The following is a 22900-nucleotide window of genomic DNA, read 5'->3' as shown; positions in this document are numbered from 1 at the left end:
CAAATCTAGATTCAGAGGAACAAATTCTCTATCTTGCTGGTGCATAATTTCATATTTACACCTTCTTTCATGGTCACCAATATCTCACACACATTCACGTTATTCACGGTAAATATTCGAAGCACCCTTTACACAAATAATCATCCTCTCCTAATACTACGTTTTGGCAGATGCGCTGTACGCAATACATATATTTTACCGCAAAATAAAATTTTTGTCAAGAATTCTTTCTCTAAACAATTATCTTATGCCTTTTAAAATAATCGACACATTTAATACGGTCCTTACTGTAATAGGACTTCTCCATTGTTATTCACACAAACACTGTAACTAGTGCACTACAATATTATGTTACCAGTGAAGACAATTTTCATGGTTCTAGAGAACACTAGGACGATGTTCACGACACTCAATCACGTAATAAACTGTTTCGTGGTTGCAGCAGAACTTCTTGAACAAGTTCGAACTTGATGCGCGGAGTTAGGAGAGGTTTTGCAATAATAAAAGATAAATTTTCTTCTTCTTCTTTTTTATTATTATTATTACTATGACAACTTACAAAGACGTAGTTTTTATTCGATATTTTGGTTTTACTAATGATGGCAAACATCAAGTGAAATTCACACTTAATGTTGCAAACTATCAATAAAGCACGAGATAAACCTTTTAATGAAATACATGTAAGTTTTCGTAAACTGTGGTAGTGTGGGGAAAATTGTGCTTCATGTAATGTTTACAATCATTAATGAATACCAAATATCAAATAAAAACCATGTAGTGTGATTTGGAAACAAATAAAAGTTCTACCAAGTTGGCAACACTGCCAACCGAATTGCAGTGCACGTAAGAATTATCATATTGATACAAATCAACTTTCTGAACTTCATCATAACTTTAATACATAGTTCTGATTTAACGCGAAACTTATATTTTATTTTCCATTGTCGCGAGCCGATTTTGGATCCCGAGTTGGAAACCCTGTAACTCGAAAACGAAGCGGAATTCGACTCATCTTTATCGGAACTTTTCTATTGGATTTGATGTCAGGATTCATCTCTCAAAATTTTCATACTCCCTTTCAATTCCCCTTGTGTATAGGATCTAAATGCCCATAGGAAATATTTACATTTTCAGTACAAAAATCGAAATTTCAATAACCAATTGGGAATATTTGGGGCTGCAGTCGCATGAACGGTTAACGGATATTAATTACTTAGGTACTTCTCCAATACATGTAAAAAATTCAGATTTTTAAAAGGTGAGGTTTTTGAGAAAATGGCGTCCAAGCATGGCGTCTTAATGAAATTTTCAGCTTTTTCTCATGCTATAACGTAGGATGTAATAACCAGAAACGTAAGTCCTTTACATTTTCAAGAGACCTTATGGAGTAGATTTCGATGCTAGAAGTAGATGGTTGATATTGCTCGTGAGGACAGAAAAAAAAGTTTGAAGTTAGCAAAAAATTCACCAAAGTTGGCAACATTGCGAGTGAATTGCGCGATTCCTATTGGACCAATTGACGAATTTTGACCCTCCACCGAAACATACAACTTTATACTCTTCCTGCTATTGCGATTATGTTACTAAGTACATTCGTTTCTCTACAACAAAACTTTTAATTTGCCATGTTTTTCAGTTTTTCGAGCAATCCGAGAGGAGGGCAGCCATTTTGAAAGGCTGTATATCGAAGGAAAAATTTTTTCAGCAAAATGAAAAAATATGGGTCTCATAATATTGCATGTAGATCCCATATAAAAAAAAATAAATGAAATCTGAGACTATGATGGGGACCAATTGTGGTTTGCGTGGACGATTTGAAATGGAATCGGTCTATTACAATCTCACGAATAAAGGGGAGAATAGGGTCACTTCTATAAAATATGTGTATTAGTACGTTTATATTCTTCAATAATGTAGAAGGAAAATCGCAAAATATTTAGTATAGATTTTTAAATTAGTCCTTAGTTTCTAAATTGGTTTTAAATCTGCATGCCGTCTATTAAGATATTTTTGTAGTATTTATTAAAGTATTTTGGTCCTGGTTAAATTAAATTTTTAGTAAACTTTCCCTATTTTCCAGGCAAGAAGTGATACTTCTTATGAAATAACTTTTAAAACTATTATACTTACTTTTCTTTAGCCACATTGGCTTGGTAATAACATCATAGTAATCCTTTGTTTCCTTGCTGCTGCAATCTGGTGGGTTAATAAATTGCGCATTTGTTCCTCTATTATAATCTGACATCAAGTCTTGCAGTATTCTGGAAGTAAATAATAAATGTAATAAGAAAGACTACTCTCATATTAACACTATGCATATAATTGAAGTCCACACTGAAACTTCCTACATGCTTAAGTTTACAAATATATATATATATAATTGAACAAAGGTGACTATCTGAAATTGTCATTATTAAGCATCAATTTCTTTTTTCAATACACATAGAGATAAGCGTGTCATATATCGGGATCCATGACGTTCTCCTGGAAGTACGTTGCTCTGACTTTGGTGTTGGAAGGCACTTCGACGAGTAGTATAGTTTCCCATCTGCAATATCCCTGCACCAGAAATCCTTGTAGTAGCGCGGCTTAGTCATAAAAAAACTGCATTTAGTGAAAGAATTATGAAACTTAGCACAATTGTAGAGTAAGGCATGGGAAACATTTTAAGATATGAGACATTCGAAATTCGTTCTTGTTTGGCCGTCATCTTGGAAATCAATATGGCGTCCACGCGAAGGCACAGACTTTTACTTAAAGAATAATATCTCCTCACAGAACTACCCTAGAAATCTCCTTCTTGCGTCAAATTAAAGATAATGAAAGAGTTAAGAATTTAAATTTAGTACATGTTATTGGTACGGCCACGATATTTAAATATAGCGACTGTTATCAGTAAATTTTAGTTGTACTCGTTATTGAATAATGCTATAATGATAAATAACTATGAAACTATCAGATTTGTACATATACGTAGAAGTAAACATGATAGAACATAATCTAACCTTTCCAATGATGTCAGTATCTTTGCTCTATATTCAAAATAGAGGGAGCTAGTCGACTTTATGTATTACAGGATGTTGTGCTTTGGGGTCTTCAGTTTCACACCAACGTGTAATTATGTTCAAGAAATTACGATAAATACTTCTTTCTCGAGTCAAATTAAAGAAAATGAATTTCCCCAAACTATCAGACTAGCAGAATATATTTGTTCGATTAGTCGCATGCTACACTGATTTGTTTACAGTTACAATGAACAATGTACGTACAACCCCTATATTAGTAGAAAACTATTTTGAAATATTGTTATTAGAAATTGTATTACATGAGACTTACAAAAAAAAAAAAAAAAAAAAAGTTTCAAAGCGTCAAGTCACTTCAGGAGCAAGCTCTTGCACAATTTTTGCACATAAGCGTACACAACTGTTCTTTCTTTTTGCACTTGCTAGCATTTTGCTAGCATCCTTTCTTGCAACTGCACCTAATCAGTTCCCTTACTGCCTTAGAAATTTCCGGTTGAGTTGACCATTTTGGTGTTGGTTCCCCATCTAACAAAATCCATCCCCAATCTTGTAGTGGTGGAGTATTAATGATGTTCATTGTGGATTGTTCCCATATGTTACCAGTTGGTAAAGTACCCTTAAAATATGCTGCTTCAAAGCATCCGCTGTTGAGGGAATGTTGAACATCGTTCTGTTGAAGGAAGTAAATAGTTGCTTTGAAGCCTCGTTTACAGTCATTAAGTCATTCGTCTGAGCATAGCAGAGCACGGTATATCGTTAAAGTAGATCAAATACATAGTCTGTGATTATAACTTGAGGAAATGACAGAAACTCAAATGCTTCCAATATTTCAGGAAATGAATTCCATCGCTTCAACATTGTTGCTTTTTCCACGGCCGGAAGAAAACGGAACACTGTCGCATCCACTAAAAGCATGGAAACCACGAAATGCAACTGACTTTCGTTCAAGTTGTTCACCAATAACATGGACACAGAAGAATTTGGCATGTTTTCCACTACCAAACTTCATGAACAACCGTTTAAGACCTTGACGTTTCAACTCGAAATAGTACGATATTGCCAAAACCACAACATCGATGTCAACTGTTCTGATACATATGTCATGTTTAACATGAAGTACAGCATCCTGAACTTGCAAAATGATGCGGGTATCGGCTTCTTCGTGGTTGTAAACTTCAAGAGAACTTTCGCGGAACCATGAGTAGATACTACTTCAATGTCTGAAAAGGACCCGAAGTTACTATTTCTTCTCCTAGGAACGGAAATAGTTCAGATTTATTTTCGGAATTTTTAAGGAAGTTTTGCCAGTTTCTTGCCAATGATCCTTTTGGCCGTACCTGTAATCTCTGTCGACTACCTCGAGATTCCCTAGTATGAGATTTAATACTAGATATAAGTGTCCCATATAATGTCCACTCGTTGCACATTATACTTGTTAGCGTCTTGTTTGGTGTGTTCTTGAAATATCATTGGGAGTACTCAAGGAACGTACTTGTAGCTGTTGGCTTAAGAATGTGAACAAGGGCTGCCCCATCGTACGTAATTGCATCAAACTTAAGAGAAGCTATATCCTTTAACATAGTGGTAGAAAGATGTGGTATAATGGATTCCTCCTGGTCATTTTCACTTTCTGTGTTAGAGCATACTGTATCGTTCATAATATATTGCTTTCCAGTACCAAAGCACCTAAGCAACTGAGTTTTATCAACAGTTCTCATAATCCCATTCTGAGAAATGGAGGGTGGAAATGGTTGCTTTTCAAATACAAAGAAGTTGTCGATATCCAATTCTCTGTTCAAACAGCTTAGAAAAGAGATCTATGTCGTATTTCAGTGACTTTATAATCATATTAGTGGATCGAGCCTTGTGTTCTTAGAAGTTTGGTAGTAGAAAACATGCCAAATTCTTCTATGTCCATGTTATTGGTGAACAACTTGGAGAACGAAAGTCAGTTGTACTTCGCGGTTTCCACGCTTCTAGTGGATGCGACAGTGTTTCGTTTTCTTCCGGCCGTGGAAAAAGCAACAATGTGGAAGCGATGGAATTCATTTCCTGAAATATTGGAAGCATTTGAGTTTCTGTCATTCCCTCAAGTTATAATCACAGACTATGTATTTGATCTACTTTAACGATATACCGTGCTCTGCTATGCTCAGACGAATGACTTAATGACTGTAAACGAGGCTTCAAAGCAACTATTTACTTCCTTCAACAGAACGATGTTCAACATTCCCTCAACAGCGGATGCTTTGAAGCAGCATATTTTAAGGGTACTTTACCAACTGGTAACATATGGGAACAATCCACAATGAACATCATTAATACTCCACCACTACAAGATTGGGGATGGATTTTGTTAGATGGGGAACCAACACCAAAATGGTCAACTCAACCGGAAATTTCTAAGGCAGTAAGGGAACTGATTAGGTGCAGTTGCAAGAAAGGATGCTAGCAAAATGCTAGCAAGTGCAAAAAGAAAGAACAGTTGTGTACGCTTATGTGCAAAAATTGTGCAAGAGCTTGCTCCTGAAGTGACTTGACGCTTTGAAACTTTTTTTTTTTTTTTGTAAGTCTCATGTAATACAATTTCTAATAACAATATTTCAAAATAGTTTTCTACTAATACAGGGTGTACAATATACAATGCAACCCGGAGTTTGGGATAGTAGAACTTTTGAACCTGAAGTAATACACAAATAATGGTTATACCAAAATGAAGCCTTGTTCATGCCTATATTTTAAACTAGGAAGCAACGATTGAAGTACACTAGGAACCACACAGTGTTGCCAAATGTAACTTTTTTTTTTTTTTTTGCAAAACATGTAACTTTACTTATAACTCATACGTATGGATGTTCTGTCGGTAAGTTTCAGTTTGTTTAGTTGGAGTAGCTTGGAAACTATGGAGCAGAGGAAAGAATTGTTCATTTCCACTAACTAATCGGACGAGGCCTCTGTAAGGGGTAACTACGGAAATCGTAGTTTTCATTAATTAATACTCTGATTTGGTAACCCTGCTGATGTTTCAGTGCATCAAAAGGTGTGTTAAGGATCTGTCTACATTATGCAATTCCTGAAAACAATGAAAAACAAACTTTGAAATTATCATGATAAAATTTTTACATACATGCGACCGGCAACACTGCTGTTCATTTTTATGCGGCTATTTAAAGCAAGACGTATACTAGAACAATTCTCGGACTATTCAAGACCTGGAAACGAACATTCGCAGTGCCATTGAGAACATTAACACTTCTGATCTTCGTAAAGTTAACTACCAACCCGGTGAAACGTGTGAACCAGTGTTTGAATCAAAACAGGAGACACTATCAGCATCCGCTGTAGAGCTGGTAACTCATTTCTGATGGTAGCAATGTGCCGGGTGCATTGCCATTTGATATAACCATTATTCGTGTATCACTTTAGGTTCAAAAGTTCTACTATCCCAAACTCCTGGTTGCATTGTATATTGGACACCCTGTATAAGGGTTGTACACTATTCATTGTAACTGTAGACAAACCAGTGTAGCATGCGACTAAACGAGCAAATATATTCTGCTAGTCTGATAGTTTGGGAAATTCATTTTCTTTAATTTGACTCGAGAAAGAAGTATTTATCGTAATTTCTTGAGAACATAATTACACGTTGGTGTGAAACTGAAGACCCCAAAGCACAACACCCTGTAATACATAAAGTCGACTAGCTCCCTCTATTTTGAATATAGAGCAAAGATACTGACATCGTTGGAAAGGTTAGATTATGTTCTATCATGTTTACTTCTACGTAAATGTACAAATCTGAAAGTTTCATAGTTATTTGTCATTCTAGCATTATTCAATAACGAGTACAACTAAAATTTACTGATAACAGTCGCTATATTTAAATATCGTGGCCGTACAAATAACATGTACTAAATTTAAATTCTTAACTCTTTCATTATCTTTAATTTGACGCAAGAAGGAGGTTTCTACGGTAGTTCTGTGAGGAGATAATATCCTTTAAGTAAAAGTCTGTGCCTTCGCGTGGACGCCATTTTGATTTCCAAGATGACGGCCAAACAAGAACGAATTTCGAATGTCTCATATCTTAAAATGTTTCCCATGCCTTACTCTACAATTGTGCCAAGTTTCATAATTCTTTCACTAAACGCAGTTTTCCTTTGTTTTTCCGGGTTAAACCGCCCTACTATTGGGAAAACTTTTTCTTGTACTGCAGCATGAAGTCAGAACGGCTCTTCTGGTCTGTTTAACGGCAGAAAACGGATCGAATTCTGGTCTCATCTAGATGTGCCACCTCTCATCCACGGTACATACTCTTTGCACTTGTCCTCTGCGATATATATTACATACAGTTTTCTGGTGTTTGAGAACCTTCCTGAATGTGGTGCTCTGTAAAGCTATTTCGGGGTGATATCAGAAGCTGTGCCTTTTGAGATTGTGTCGTACGGTCAAACTACTCTGCATTAGGGTGTCTTTTAGCACTGCTCTCCTAATGGCCTGCCCTGTATTGGAGGTTCAAGCAGGTTCGGGCCGGGTTTTGCTCCCAATTTCCGGACGACCACGTACTGCAGGGGCCTGTTGGGCATGAGTCCACATCGGCGGCTTTGCTGACGATTAAACCCTCTTTTCACAGTTTCATTCTTGTTGAATGTCTACAACGGGCGGCGGAAAACTTACAAATGAACCCCTTCCAGAAAGTTGTCACTGTTACACCAATCGTGCCTATTACTGTTATCAAGTCCCAGTGTAACCAAAAATGTGTCGGAATATAATAGCAGTTAAACGTGTCCTTATTATTATCGTGGGCAACTTTCTGTATACCCTTACTTGAATTATCTTAACAATATGTACTATTGTGTTTCCTCAATAGATAACAGATCCATCGGTAATCTTTAATAAACACCATGTAGGATATATATCCCAATTTTTATTGTTACTAGCCGAAATGTTCGTTCTTCGCATGAGAATAACTTTATGGTAAAAGTGACGACACAAAAGAAAATATCTGAATGATTTAAAGGAGTATAGTATTGTTAGCAATTCGAGATCATACGGGTGTCTTTTCACTCCGCTTGCATTCAAAGTATGACTGCAACATGCCAATGGTACTAGCTCTGGATCATCTTGAGATGCTATGAGTTGTTTAGCAACCCCAGCCAGACTAAGACTACTTGCGTCACAGATTATACAGAGTGTTTCAGATTATAGTGCATTAAACAAGCAACAAACAACAGCCTCTTTCATGATTTCTATAAATCTTGCTGCTTTTGAGTCCAGCGAAATAGAGCGTTTTTCTTAAAAACGGAAAGTAACGGCTCAGAAATTTCAGAAAAATTAAGTAAGAAGCGCCGAACAAAACTAGCCAATCCGAGAAAACTTTTTTTTTAAGGTTTTGGATGCTGGTAATTGCGTACAGTGTCGATGATCTTTTGAGAAACGCGTATACCTTGATACGAGGCATCATGACCAAGTCCTGTCAATAAAGAATATGCCAATTCTCCATTTTTTTTAGAGAGAAAGAGAGAGAGTTTCAAGCGACGTTCTTTAATTCGCTCAAACAACTTTCTGGTGAGCCTGAACACATCTTGAAAATCATTCCTACTCCAATAAACATAATCGAATTAACACCTTTTCAGATTCCAAACCTTTTAGAGTTGTTTTCACAAACTTATTCAATCCTACGGCACTGGTTAGTAACCCCTGAGATAAAACAGAAACAAAAAGATCCTACACCAGAATTGGAAAATCCAGTGACATGCCGAGACACTTCATCTGTAAGAGGCCATTGGTGAGGTCAGAAGCATTAAAGTAGCAACACCTACTTAAACATCAAAGAATTTCGTCAATATACGCAACAGGAAACTTGTCTGGCGCAATTCTCGCATCTAAAATAAACTACATGCATTTGACTTCTTCACGAGAAGGGAGAATTGTACACTGTTACACATCTCTTAATTATCCCTTGTTTCAGCAAAGTCTCAACCCGCTTTTTGACCTCATCTCTTAAACGGAATTGCATGCTGTCCTTTTGAGATAAGAACGTCATCGGTCATTCTAATCCCATGTTTGTACCCTTTCGCTACACGAAAATCATCTTTAGACCATGAGAAACGATCTCTATATTCTTTTATAAGAGAATACAACTGTTCTTTCTGACTATCGTGAAGCTGTAGGTTAAGGTCAACACCCCTCGTCAAAATCAGGGGAAAATTCACCAATTTCCAAATTATTACGCAAACCATTATTTTCACAACTAACTGTATCATATAAACAATCTGCACTCGACATAAGGTCAATAGTAGTGCTAAGATAAAGATTTATTTCTACAAAGAACTTTTTGTCCATAGAATTTACAATTCCAACTCCTAAATTCGCGAGATCTACTTTAGGTTAAGAAACAAAGATTTCAGCTTTAGAAGATATTTTTTCATTGGGTTGCAGAACGTTTTTCGTGCTAACAAGATCATTAACTTTACGTACACGAACAAAAATGGTTGACTTCAGCGCAAAACTCACAATTTTGCCGTAATAAAATACGCTTGCATGAGATTTACATTTTCGTTCGATACTGTACCAACTAAATGAGTTTGAGGCAATGAAAACTTAGTACATTTTCCAAACGTAACAACGTGAATATCTTGTTTGATTATGGTATGTTGGAGGAGCAACCAATCATTGCCTAAGAGAACGGAAAACGCAAATTCCTAAACTCTGGAAGTATGAATGAAAAAAATATCCCTCAACTTTGAACTTCAGCACCAATAATGTATTCGTCTCGAGACTATCACCATTTGCACCCTGGATAACAGGTTTTCTAAGAATAGTAATTGAGTTGTTGAAGTGGTTAGACGTGCTTTTCTCTCGCTCCGAAGTGCAATCAACCGCGAAATGGGTGTCTCTTTGTGCATCTGGAGAGTAAGATTTGGACTGTTTGGCCGTGTGGCTATGAAAAATGTAACAACTGTTTTGCTTAGGTCTTCAAGTGAAGGAAAGTGCTATACACGTATGATGTAGTGATAATGACGCTGTTGATAATAAGGGAAGTGGAGTTAAATCTAGGCCCTCCAAACATGTAAAAGAGTTTCATTGTGGGGATCAAAGAGATGTTAAGTTCCCTTTGCTCTACTAATGAGACATTGGTATGTGAAGTGAGACAGCTTCGCGAGACCATGTCTCAAATGGTTGAAGGTAGTGCGCTGTTGAAGGTGGACTTGAACGAGCGAAAACTGACATAAGTGAACTTTATCAGTACACCGGTTACATAGAAGACTTGGTTGATGACACAAAATCGCTCTCGCAGGCAAAATCTAGTGTTTTACGGGATCGAAGAAAGTGCCAGCAAAAGCTGGAGTGACACAGAAAACAAAGTTGCTGACTTGTTGCGTGATCGATTTCAAATGGAATTATTGGATGATGATCTGGACCGGGTACATAGGGTCGGCTACAGAACTCCAGGGAAAAACCGTACCATTGTGTATAATTTTTTACGGGATAAGAAGAAAGAAATCATTCTTAAAAATCGAAGAACGCTACGTGCGACAAATATATTGTAAAACTCTGTCCCATATAGGTTGTAGGTAGAGCGTTAATAAAAAAAAGTGTCCAAATCGACTCCCACTACCGGCTTTTATTATAAAGTTTCTACTATAAACAGTATTTTACAAAAAAACTGCAAATATAATTTCTCTATACTTGTAAGGTAAGATATAGGTAGTCTTTGACCGAGAGGTCACAGACAGGATCTCCACAAAGCCCCGAAGCAGGTTAGGCAGTGGTGATAGGGATCCCACAGCTCCGAAGCAAGCAGTGGGTTGGTTAGGTGGTCACAGAGCCTCGAAGCAGGCTAAGCGACTGAGGTTGGGATTCCCGACAAAGCCCCGAAGCAGGCTAGGCCAGGAGAAAGGAAAAGCCAGAAGTCCCGAAGCAGACTAGAGGCCTGGGGTTAGGTTACTCCTAACTTTCCGAAGCAAACAATAAGAGGGGCACCAGAGAACTGGTACAGATCCGCTGTAGGCCATCAATTTACAGGGTCCCCAGACGGCGGTGGCGCTGCTGCTTCGTTGTCATCGTCTGCTTCGTGGGAGGAGCCAGAAGTCCGTCGTCTGCAGGTCGTAGTGGATGCACGTGGTGTATAGTATCCTCTCGTAAAACCATATGCTGATGTTTATAAACATAAGCGTGAAGAATTGCTTGTACACAATACCACGTGGTACATTACAATATACGTTTAGCAAGAATATTCATATGCTGTGCATAACGAAAGAAGAAAACTTCATTATCATTTAGTGCAAGCACGTAGTCAAGGACATACTGCCTATATAGACCAAGGGCCCATTCCCCAGTAGGGAACTTTTGCCTCTATATTAGAAATGTTCCTTAGGGTCCTTAGAATCAAAAAATAGTTGTTGGTCAACATATAAGTGCAACACCTAGGTCCTGGGGCTCTTAACCCTTTAACACCCGTGTATATTTACAGACATCGATGGGATCTCTTTAAATGACCGTAGATCAGACCGTTAGTGCAACACTGGAACAAGTTATAAATCGATCGATTTGGAAGAATGTAGGCTTTCAGTTTACGTAACGAACGAGACATTTCTGCGTACAAAGGAAAAACAATTGAGGGATATTTATTATTTCCTAAAAACGTCCCTTCTCGCGATTCTTTTAGTTATTACGTGGCAACACTGCTAACTAGGTGAATAATAAAATGTATTTATGTGTCCTATTCTACGTTCAACATAAACTGAAACTTTCGTCTTGATCCATCCAATAGCAGCAGAAAAAATATGTATTTTATAGTCTTCACAGGGTTCATAATAATGGATTTTCATGGAAATATGAGTACAAGTTCGTGTCAGTGTACAGTTATTACGTGGCAACACTGCTAACTAGGTGAATAATAAAATGTATTTATGTGTTCTATTCTATGTTCAACTTAAACTGAAACTTTTGTCTTGATCCATCCAATAGCAGCAGAGGAAATATGTATTTTATAGTCTTCACAGTTTTCATAATAATTGATTTTTATCGAAGTATGAGTATGACTGTGTCAATGCTCCGTTTTATTTTTCTATAGAAAACAAGTTATACAAATTATTTTAGTTGATTTTCTCATTCGTTATATTACGACAGATTCCCAATACCGAGAAATCCCCCAGGAAAGTTTTATGATTTGTTCGTCCATGGTATAATAGAAATAATTTCAAAGCAATAATTTTACTGTTGTGCGGTTACATTATGTTCCTTTGAAAATACTTGTTGTTCTGCTATTCTACAATGAACACACTTCCAAACATGTTTACTGGTATGTGAAGTTATCAAACAACTCTCGAAGTTATTGCGTAGGGCATGTATTCCTATTACATGTGCACACAGATAATCGCACTTAATATAGTATGTAATATGTAGTTTTTTAATTGCCGTAATATTAAATAATTTGTTATATTCTTTGCATTCTTGACTGTCTGTAAGTTGATAATAGTAGCACATTCGCCCTAAAATCTACGTGTTCTCAGTTATTCTGGAAAAGAATGACAAACAAAAAGAAGCCAGTCAAACAGACGACAATTGCAACAAGAAAAAGGATTACCGTTGTGAAAAAACGAAAATACTGTGTAATACACTACGCATAAAACGAAACTGACACGACGACAAATTTCATAATAATAATAATAATAATAATAATAATAATAATAATAATAATAATAATAATAATAATAATAATAATAATAATAACTGCACAGTCTGTGCAGATATGACTAAGTGTTTTGTTATTAAAACAGATTTACTGTTACTGCGAGCTATTCTTAATCACCACCAACAGGTGAGAGTTCTTTCGTGGCCGTCCACAGCGGGAGTGCTACGTTCCAAGGGCTCAGATTTACCTAATCTCTCATGCAGTTTATATTTACCCTTTTAAGTGGAAGTGTTATGCAAATCGTCGAAAATTATCACATCAAAAGGAAAAGAACACAGATGAATCTTTTATGACTGATGGCTGGAGGAGGTCACCGCTTCCGACGACACAATCATACATTGTTGTTTATAATCTAAATATTTGTGAATATGAAGATGAGTGGCACGTATGGTTGAGTCGAGTTATTAATTCTGTTCTGCTTTTGAGATATCTGACGGTTATACCTAGGAGCATCTTCTTTGACATCAACCATGGTACACCTGAAGCATCTGAACAAACATCTTGCGTTAAAAATTTGGAGTCACGGGTTTTCCGAAGACTTAGGCCTGTATTACTTGCAGCTAAAAGGATAGATATAAACTAAAAAAGAAGATGATGTAAGCTCATGGCATGTAGCAATTTTACCGTGGTAAGCCACGAAAGATGTGACGCTTGTCCATGGTGAATAATAAAAGCTCGTAGTAACAATAAAGCTGCTTCAATAACTAAAACACTTACTGGCATACTTGCACAGACTGTGCCTTCAATGAATTTATCTTTAGGTATGTTTCTTCCATGAACAATTTCAGCTCGACGATCTGGTACAAGTTGTGGTACCTCCTTTCGGCAGCTATGAAATCCAGTTCTTGTGTGTAACAGTAGTGATTCGTCTTCCTATTGAATAGGTGTTCCTTTAATGACACGTTCAGCTATTCTAGTGACACATGTCACTAGAGTTTCCCATGTAACACCCTTTCCCTTTTTTCGTGATCCCAATTTTAGCTATATTTCTGGCCAAATATGCACTGCTCCTCGTTAAACAGGATGTCTGCTACATACTGCCATATAGCAGTATGCTCCAAATATGGTGAATCATCCACTAAGAGTGTACAATTTTCCGCAACACATGATTCAGCAGCCTGATTTAGCAATCGTGGTAATTTTATGGAACTTTGGTAGTCCCAGGGGTAGACAGTGTTTGTTTGTGTCGTATTCTATAGGAATTTGGATCCAATTTGATGTTAAGGGGTGCAGTTTTGTAGTGTCAGTCTCTTGCCGCAGTACTTTGACCTGAAAGTTTTTATGGAAGTTTTATTATATTATTATTATTATTATTATTATTATTATTATTATTATTATTATTATTATTATTATTATTATTATTATTATGAAATTTGTCGTCGTGTCAGTTTCGTTTTATGTGTAGTGTATTACACAGTATTTTCGATTTTTCACAACAGTAATCCTTTTTCTTGTTGCAATTGTCGTCTGTTTGACTGGCTTCTTTTTGTTTGTCATTCTTTTCCAGAATAACTGAGAACATGTGGATTTTAGGGCGAATGTGCTACTGTTATCAACTTACAGACAGACAAGAATACAAAGAATATAACAAATTATTTAATATTATGACAATTAAAAAACTGCATATTACATACTATATTAAGTGCGATTATCTGTGTGCACATGTAATAGGAATACATGCCCTACGCAATAACTTCGAGAGTTGTTTAATAACTTCACATATAAGCAGACATGTTTGGAAGTGTATTCATTGTAGAATAGCAGAACAACAAGCATTTTCAAAGGAACAAAATGTAACCGCACTACAGTAAAATTATTGCTTTGAAATTATTTCTATTATACCATGGACGAACAAATCATAAAACCTTCCTGGGGGATTTCTCGGTATTGGGAATCTGTCATAATATAAAGAATGAGAAAATCAACTAAAATAATTTGTATAACTTGTTTTCTGTAGAAAAATAAAACGGAGCATTGACACACAATCATACTCATACTTCGATGAAAATCAATTATTATGAAAATTGTGAAGACTATAAAATACATATTTCCTCTGCTGCTATTGGATGGATCAAGACGAAATTTCAGTTTAAGTTGAACATAAAACAGAACATCTAAATACATGTTATTATTCACCTAGTTAGCAGTGTTGCCACGTAATAACTAAAAGAATCGCGAAAAGAGACTTTTTTTTAGGGAAATTTTGTTAAATATCCCTCAATTATTTTTCCTTTGTATGTAGAAATGTCTCGTTCGTTACGTAAACTGAAAGCCTACACTCTTCCAAATCGATCGAGGTATAACTTGTTCCAGTGTTGCACTGACAGTCGGAACATGAAGATAAATATAAACGCGTACTTTCATTAAAATCTATTATTATGAACTCTGTGAAAACCATTTAAAAAAAAAAAATTCCTTTGCTGCTATTTGATGGATCAATATGAAATTTTCAGTGTAAGTTGAACATGAAATGGGACACATAAATACATTTTATTATTCACGTAGTTTGCAGTGTTGCCACATAACTAAAAGAATTGCGAGAAGGGACGTTTTTAGGGGAAATTTTCTTAAATATCCCTCAATTAGTTTTCCTATGTACACAGAAATGCCCCTTTCATAACGTAAACTGAAAGCATACACTCTTACAAATCGATCGATTTATAACTTGTTCCAGTGTTGCACTAACGGTCTGATCTACTTTCATTTAAAGAGATCCCATCGATGTCTGTAAATATACACGGGTGCTAAAGGGTTAAGGGCCCCAGGACCCAGGTGTTGCACTTACATGTTGACCAACAACTATTTTTTTGATTCTAAGGACCCTAAGGAACATTTCTAATATAGTAGCAAAAGTTCCCTAGGGGGGGGGGGGTGAGTTATCACCGCCTTGGCCCATGGACTAATATACGTTACCGCCATCTGTTCATCAATGGACGAAGGCATTCCCTTTCAGAATTTGAAAATGATTAAGAGAGAGAACTGACTCATGTAGACCCACTGCAGTTGAAAGACAACCCCCCATTGCGAGTGGAGACACTGCACTCACACCTGTCAATCAAGGGCAACAGCAGAATTCCCAAATTCCCAAAATAGGTCAAATACTGTCTCCTGAGGAAAATGTTTTAAGGCATCTTCACAAGTAAGTAATAACAAATCCTTCTGCAGTGGTAATGTTTCAAGTGACAAGCGATACTTTTAGTGTTTATTATTATTATTATTATTATTATTATTATTATTATTATTATTATTATTATTATTATTATTATTATTTTATGAAAACTCTCGAGGACTTAGAAGTAAACTGAATTCATATTACAAAAGCGTACTAAACAATAACTTTCAAGGAATTACGATTACTGTAACTTGGCTGACTAACAGCCACGTTGATAATGAATTGTTTGACGACAGATACGTAGTTATTAGGTCAGATAAAATTTTGTTTCCACTGGTAAAAAAACAGGCGATAGTGTTCTATTAGCAATAAACAAATATTTCAAAGTTCTGCACTTCCCCCGCCAGATATAATCTTGGATTCTATTCTTGTAAAAATTACTATAAATAATGTCTCTTGTTATTATAATTACATGGGTGCATGGGGGATATTCAAAATTAACAAAAAATTGGCTAATTACCAATGAATTCTCCCTTGAAAAATTTAAAGATTTTGACGTTTCGGAACTCTCAGCTGGTTCCTTCCTCAGTGGCAAGGTAAAAAGAATTAAAATGGTAAGGAGATAAAAGGAGTAAAACCAGGAATAGATACCACTATATAAAAGTAACGTACAAAAAAGATCCTGAGATGAGCAGAGCAGAGTGAAAAAAAGAATGAACTGAATAAAAAAGAACGCGGTGTCTATGTTAGGCCACTATTGCCAGATCCAAAGTATGCATCAAAGGTATGTACTCAAGTTCGATCAATGTTGCCAGTATCAAGGTTCAATGCAGGTTTCTGTTTATGAATAAAGAACGATTCTTTAATTTCCCGTTGCTTTTTTGATTCTGCTGAACCAACTACCTTAACCTGTTTTATATTATGTGAATGTTGTTTTAGATGAAGCACTAAACCCGACATACCTTCTTCTTGTGACTTTTTTGATTGTCTAACATGTTCCTTCACACGCGTGTTAATATTACGTTTAGTTTGGCCAATGTATGAGGAATCACATTCACAATGGACGCGGTAAATACCTGCTTTATTTAATGGATCGACAAAATAGCTTTAAATCTATTGAAGCAGATATATTATGCTTTGCAAGAATATGTTGAATTTTTGTTGCAAGTCGTGGAAAATAAGGAATTCCAGTCCAAGTTTTTGCTTCTTTGGAAGTTGCTGTTTTTGGGGACTTGCAGCGATTTACGTGTTTGATTAAACCATTTTTGTAAAATACACAGCTTATAACCGTTTTTTTGTCCTATTTTGTATAAAAACTGTGTTTCTTCATTGAGATCTTTTTGACGGTCACAAATTAATAATGCTCTACGAAAGAAGTTCTTCCAAATATTGGCATGTACATTGGCGGATGAGCTGACTGTTGATGTATGTAAGTAGTGCCTGCATTGGGTTTTCGGTATACTTTCGTAATAAATTTATTATGTGATCGGGTAGTCAATAGGTCTAGAAATGGAAGGCCGTTATCAGATTCACGTTCACGGGTGAACTTCAGCCTAGGATGCTGATTGTTGAATTGTTCAAATATTTATGTAAGCGTATTTTCGTCGCGAACAAGTAGTAAAATATCATCAGCATAACGGTAATATCTAACGTATTTAAATGTGTCCTGCCGTAAAATAGACGATTCAATCTGATTTAAAACGATATTTGACAATATTGGGGATAATATGTTACCCATGGCTAAGCTATCATTCTGAGAAAAGTAATGATCTTCAAATTGGAATATATTAGTTGTTAAACAAACCTCAAGTAATTGTAATAAAAATATTAGTTTCATAGGTAGAAGCGCCATTTTGTAATAACCAGGATCGAGTACTATTGATAGTAAGTTCCAGTGGTATGGACGGATACATATCAACAACGTCTATGGAGGCAAGTAAAATGGTATTGGCATTAACAAATGATGATAATTGTTTTTTACGTCAAGACTGTTTTTCACAATATATTTAAAACCACTATTGTAACTGCTGAGTTTCTTTAACTATTCTATCAGGCCTTGTTTAAATTTTGTACTAATACACAATAACACACTGAGCAAGGCTATGTGATAATATGTAAAAAACAGTATCACGTAACAGTTTCAACACAGTAACTGTGTTGGTGTTTTATATAACCATTTTGATAGTAAATAAGCTGGATGACTGAAACCTGATATGATCGGGCGAAGGGGGATGTCAGGCTTGTGCACCTTCAGAAGACCACAAATAATGGGAAGACTAGGTGCATGTATTTTTATCATATCTTTTTCAATGTCAGTTAAAAGTGGTGAAGAATCAATTGTCGACTGCACCTTCTTAATAGCCTGTAGTAACGGATTACAGGGATATGAAACAAAATTACATTTTTCTGCTATTTTTAAAATGCCGGAAGCATATCTATGTTTTGGCATAACAACATATTGGTTTCCTTTATCAGCCTTTAAACACCAGATATCGTGTTCATTAAGAAATTTTCTAAATTGTGTAATAAGCCCTTGTATATATCTGGATTTTGGATATGGTCCTACCTTTTTGTATGAGTATAAAGAAGCCACTAAGGAAGGAACCAGCTGAGAGTTCCGAAACGTCAAAATCTTGAAAATTTTTCAAGGGAGGATTCATTGGTAAGTAGCCAAATTTTTGTTAATGTCTCTTGTCGTTTTCTTGGCCTTGTATATTTTCCCTTGGATCTAATAATAGTGTGTATCAAAATTATATTGATTACTTATGTAGCTACTTGTAGCCGGAAAGTAATATTCTCCTAATAGGCGATTGGAATCAACCACAAATAACAGGAATTGATTTTGATTTTTTTTAACTCTACACGCACTTGTTGAGAATTATTTAACTTTATGAATTTATATAACTTAAAAACTTTAAATAATATTAAGAATGAACTTAGCAGAACGTCAGATCTAGTTCTTGCAAATATAAACGATATTGTAGTAACACGTGAATCTCAACCTTTAGTACCTGAAGACGCTCATCACCCTACATTGCTTATAGATTTTCACTATAGTAAGGGAACTCGTACTAAAAATGAACATAGTAATCAAATTATAATTTTTACAAAGCTAACTTTGAGCAGTTATATAGGGAAGTGGGAAATGGTAGCTAATAGTTCTACGGCTGACGAGGCTATTGATGTTTTCTATAAGATAATGAATTATATTTTTGACAAGTGTGTACCACATAAAAAAAAAAAAAAAAAAAAAAAAAAAAAAGTAGTAAATAATATCATAATGAGATAGATTCGCCAATGTTACTGTCCGAAATGTCCCTTCATGTTCCGAACAGGAAAATGCGCTCGCGGCTATAAACATTTCATGTACCACCTCAGCGAACTAATGCATTAAGTATATCGCCTATTAGGAGAATGTGCACAATATATAACAGTATCCAAATAAAACGCCCTACAATAGATATGTTTGATGTACATATAAAAAAAATACTTTGACTACGTAGTTTAGCATGTAGAACAAACATTATGTAACGTAATCATTTATGTATACTACTGAACACTGTCAATGGGTATACACCTGCTGTGTTCAATATACAATAAATAAATAAACAAAGAACTTCTCTTGTACAAATTGAAATCTGACTACCAGAATCTAAAAAAGCTTTGTAATCTTTTTTACCTATTTGAATTTTGATGCAAGATAGAATCCGGTCTCGAGTGATCGGTGGTGTTATAGTATGATTCCTGGTTCCACGTTTCCCACAGTTTTCAGAACGCTTTTTAACATTAAAAATATCTCGGTCATTTACTTTTGTCTCTGACTGTACCGTGTTGAAGTCTAATAACTTTCGATAGCAATGTATAATATTAGCATTATGTAATGTTCTTTGATCACAATTACCAATGTCTCACTTGTTAGTTAGCTGAGCGGGATTGAGGATGTTCATTTCGTTTATATTCACACATTCATTTTGTTTGCTTCTAAAACATTAGAAAAGGAAAATTAGAAGAACGAATGTGTCTACAAACTATATCTCACTCATTTCCTGAGATAAAGTGGGTAAGGAATGCTGACGTAGTTGTTCTTTTGCGTCCGATAACTCTTCTCTTACCTTGTGAACTGGAAACTTTATTTTTATTTATTTCTTTTTCTTTCCGTAAGAGAGCAAAAAGGGGAAATGAAAGTTCAACAAATGAGGACTAGACTCAACCATTTTACAACTTTTCCCTTTGATTGAAGTCCTATAAATTGTAACTCTGTTGTCTGTTCTTGGAGCAGAAAATTACATAGCGCATCTATGGATGTAAAACTATTATTATTATTATTATTATTATTATTATTATTATTATTAAGTATTTTGCCTTTGAGCACGTCCTGCGATTCTTTTTTCTTCAATTTTAGGTTTGGACAGGGAAATGTTTCCTCCAAGTTTTTCGATCTTCAGGTTCCTCTTGTAAATCCCAATATTTTCTTTTATTTATCAAATCATCGATTAGTTTTTATTATTATTATTATTATTATTATTATTATTATTATTATTATTATTATTATTATTTTATTCGTCGCTTCGCCTTCCTTCCATTCTTTCTTCTACAGCGTATGAAGAAGACAACTTTTTCGCAAGATATGTTCAATCCAATTGGCCTTCCTACGAAGAATGCTGGCTAGAAGCGTTCTCTTCTCTCCTATCCATTTCAAAATATCTTCATTTGTTACTCTCTCTGTGCACTTTATCTTCATTTTCCTCCAACACTACATTTCAAAGCTCTATAAATATTTCTTTTCTAACTTCCTCAATGTCCAAATCTCTGAAACATACAGTCCACTACTCCATACATAGCACCTGACCAACTTCTTCCTTAGTCCAATGTTCAGCCTGCTAGTTAAGAGTGATCTTGTTGAATGCGTCTTTGGTTATGGCTATTCTTGACCTGATCCTTTAGCTACAGTAAGCGTCTCTCGTCAAAATACTTCCCAAATACTTGAAATTATCGACCTCTTCAAGTTCTCTTTGCTTTACTCTGGACCCGTAAGGGCGTGTTTCCGCGGGATATTCTCACGACTTTCGATTTTTCGATGTTCATTTACATTCCATATAGCTTCTCAGTGTCAACTGTTTTGTCAATTATCTCGTGTAATCCTTCTTTGGTTCTAGATATAATAACCGTATCATCCGCATATCTGATATTGTTAATGATCTACCCTCCAACCTTGAAATCTCAAGTTCTCATTAATGCTTCCTTCATTAAACATTCATTGTAAATATTGAATAATTGGAGCGACAAAATACATTCTTGTCTGACTCCTCTTCCAATCTCCACACTACTAGTTTCTCCTCAATTCAAACACAACTTTACTCGTTGTCCTATGTACAGGTAGCGAATGAGTCGTCGGTCGTTCGAATTGACCCCGATTTCTTTAAGTATTTTCAGAAGTTTGGTCCAATTGACCCGGTCAAAAGCTTTTTGGCAGTCGATGAGGCACAAACACATCAAGAACCAGTTCTGATATGACTTTCATCGACCCAATAGCATCTCTGGTGCCTTTTTCTTTACGGAATCCAAATTGATTTTCCTCTAACATTTCTTCTATTTTACTTTCCAGCCACCTGTTCAGTATGCGCGCGCTATAATCTGTCCACTGTGGAAAATAAGGCTAATGGTTCTGTGATCGCTGCACTTCTTTGTTTACTTTTTCTTGGGTAATGCAGCCATTGTAACATCAAGAAAATCCTTTGGTCATTCTCCAATCAGGTAGATCTTACTACCTGACGTCAATACTTTCACTCCATTGCCTCCTAGTCCCTTGAGCAACTCTGCTGGTATGTTGTCGTCTCCAGTAGCCTTCCTCCTCCGCATATCTTTGATGGCGTGTACCATTTCACTTTTTAATATACTAGGGTTTTTTTTCCATCATCATCCACCTCTTCCTCTGCTCCGATCACATCTTTGGGGCGGTTCTTCTCATCATACAGATCTTTTATGTATTCCTACCAAATTCTATGAATTTTTTGATGGTCAGTGACTACATGACTTTGTTGATCTTCAATTCCAAACGTCCGTACACTTTTGTTAGCTTTCCCTCCTAATTCTTGTGCTTTCTAATACATGAAATCATATCGGCCGCGCCGTTAAGTTCCATTATTTCTTCACATATCTGTTCCATGTACTTCTCTTCAGCTTTGGCCGTCTCTGAACTCATTATTCAGCTTTCTGTATTATTTGATGTCAGTGGTTTTCGCCCTTTTACGTTCCTCCATCTTCTTAAGCATCGTTTGTTATCCATGGTTTTCTCGGTGCTCTTTCCATCCTGTCAGTATTATAGTGGAATGTGTCTAGTAGGATTCGTTTATTTTTCCCCAAACTTTTTTTTTTTTTTTTTTTTTTTTACATTATCCACCATATTGTCCCTTGCACACTTTTCTTTTTTTAATTTCTTCTTTCACTTCATTGCCCATACTACTTAGTTACTCTAAGTTTCATTTTCGATTTCTTCTTCCACTTTCCTTCATGGACTTTAATCAGGTTTGCACTTCCGCTACTACGAGACTGTGATCCGAATCAATCCGCTCCCGGTAGTCTTCACGTCTCGTACACAATTCCTGAAACATTGCTTGACGAGAATGTAACCGACTTAGTTGCGTTCCTTATCTTCTGCACTTTTCCACGAGTACAGCTTGAATTATTTCTTAAACCACGTATTCGTCACCACATATCATGTTGCGTACAGAAACCGATAAGCATTTGGCCCCGTGCATTTCTTCTGCCTAGTCCAAATGGTCCCACCACCTTATTCGCAGCTCCTTCTACTATGCTGTTGAAGTCCCCCATTACTATGGCGTTGACCTTATCTCTTCTCTCGTGATGCAATGTCACTAATCTCATCATATATTACATCTACTTCATTATCATCATTGTCGGTTGTTGGCATATTCACTTGTTATGCATTATCACAATATCCACTGGTTTTTCATTTAGTTTTACAAACATCACGCAGACACTGCAGCATTCCACTTTGGTAACATTTCTTGCTACTTCGTTCTTCATTGCCTTCGCGACACCATT

The 22900-nt window shown here is 36.0% G+C and overlaps 1 protein-coding gene across 4 annotated transcripts in view; it reads right to left on the bottom strand.

Moving 5' to 3' along the window:
- The window catches only part of LOC145686345 (uncharacterized), a 244867-nt gene that overhangs the window by 179778 nt on the left and 42189 nt on the right, over nt 1-22900 (bottom strand). For all 4 annotated transcript variants that reach the window (XM_081759588.1, XM_081759589.1, XM_081759586.1 and 1 more), the window contains exon 3: nt 2131-2261. In XM_081759588.1, the coding sequence (XP_081615714.1) occupies nt 2131-2261 (131 nt within the window). The remainder of the gene's footprint in view (nt 1-2130; nt 2262-22900) is intronic.

This window comes from Thermobia domestica, chromosome 5 (assembly GCF_964235325.1).
Source record: "Thermobia domestica chromosome 5, izTheDome1.hap1.1, whole genome shotgun sequence".
In the NCBI taxonomy this organism is placed as follows: domain Eukaryota; kingdom Metazoa; phylum Arthropoda; class Insecta; order Zygentoma; family Lepismatidae; genus Thermobia; species Thermobia domestica.
The sequence above is the reverse complement of the archived record's forward strand: the minus strand, read 5'-3'. Positions and strand labels throughout refer to the sequence as shown.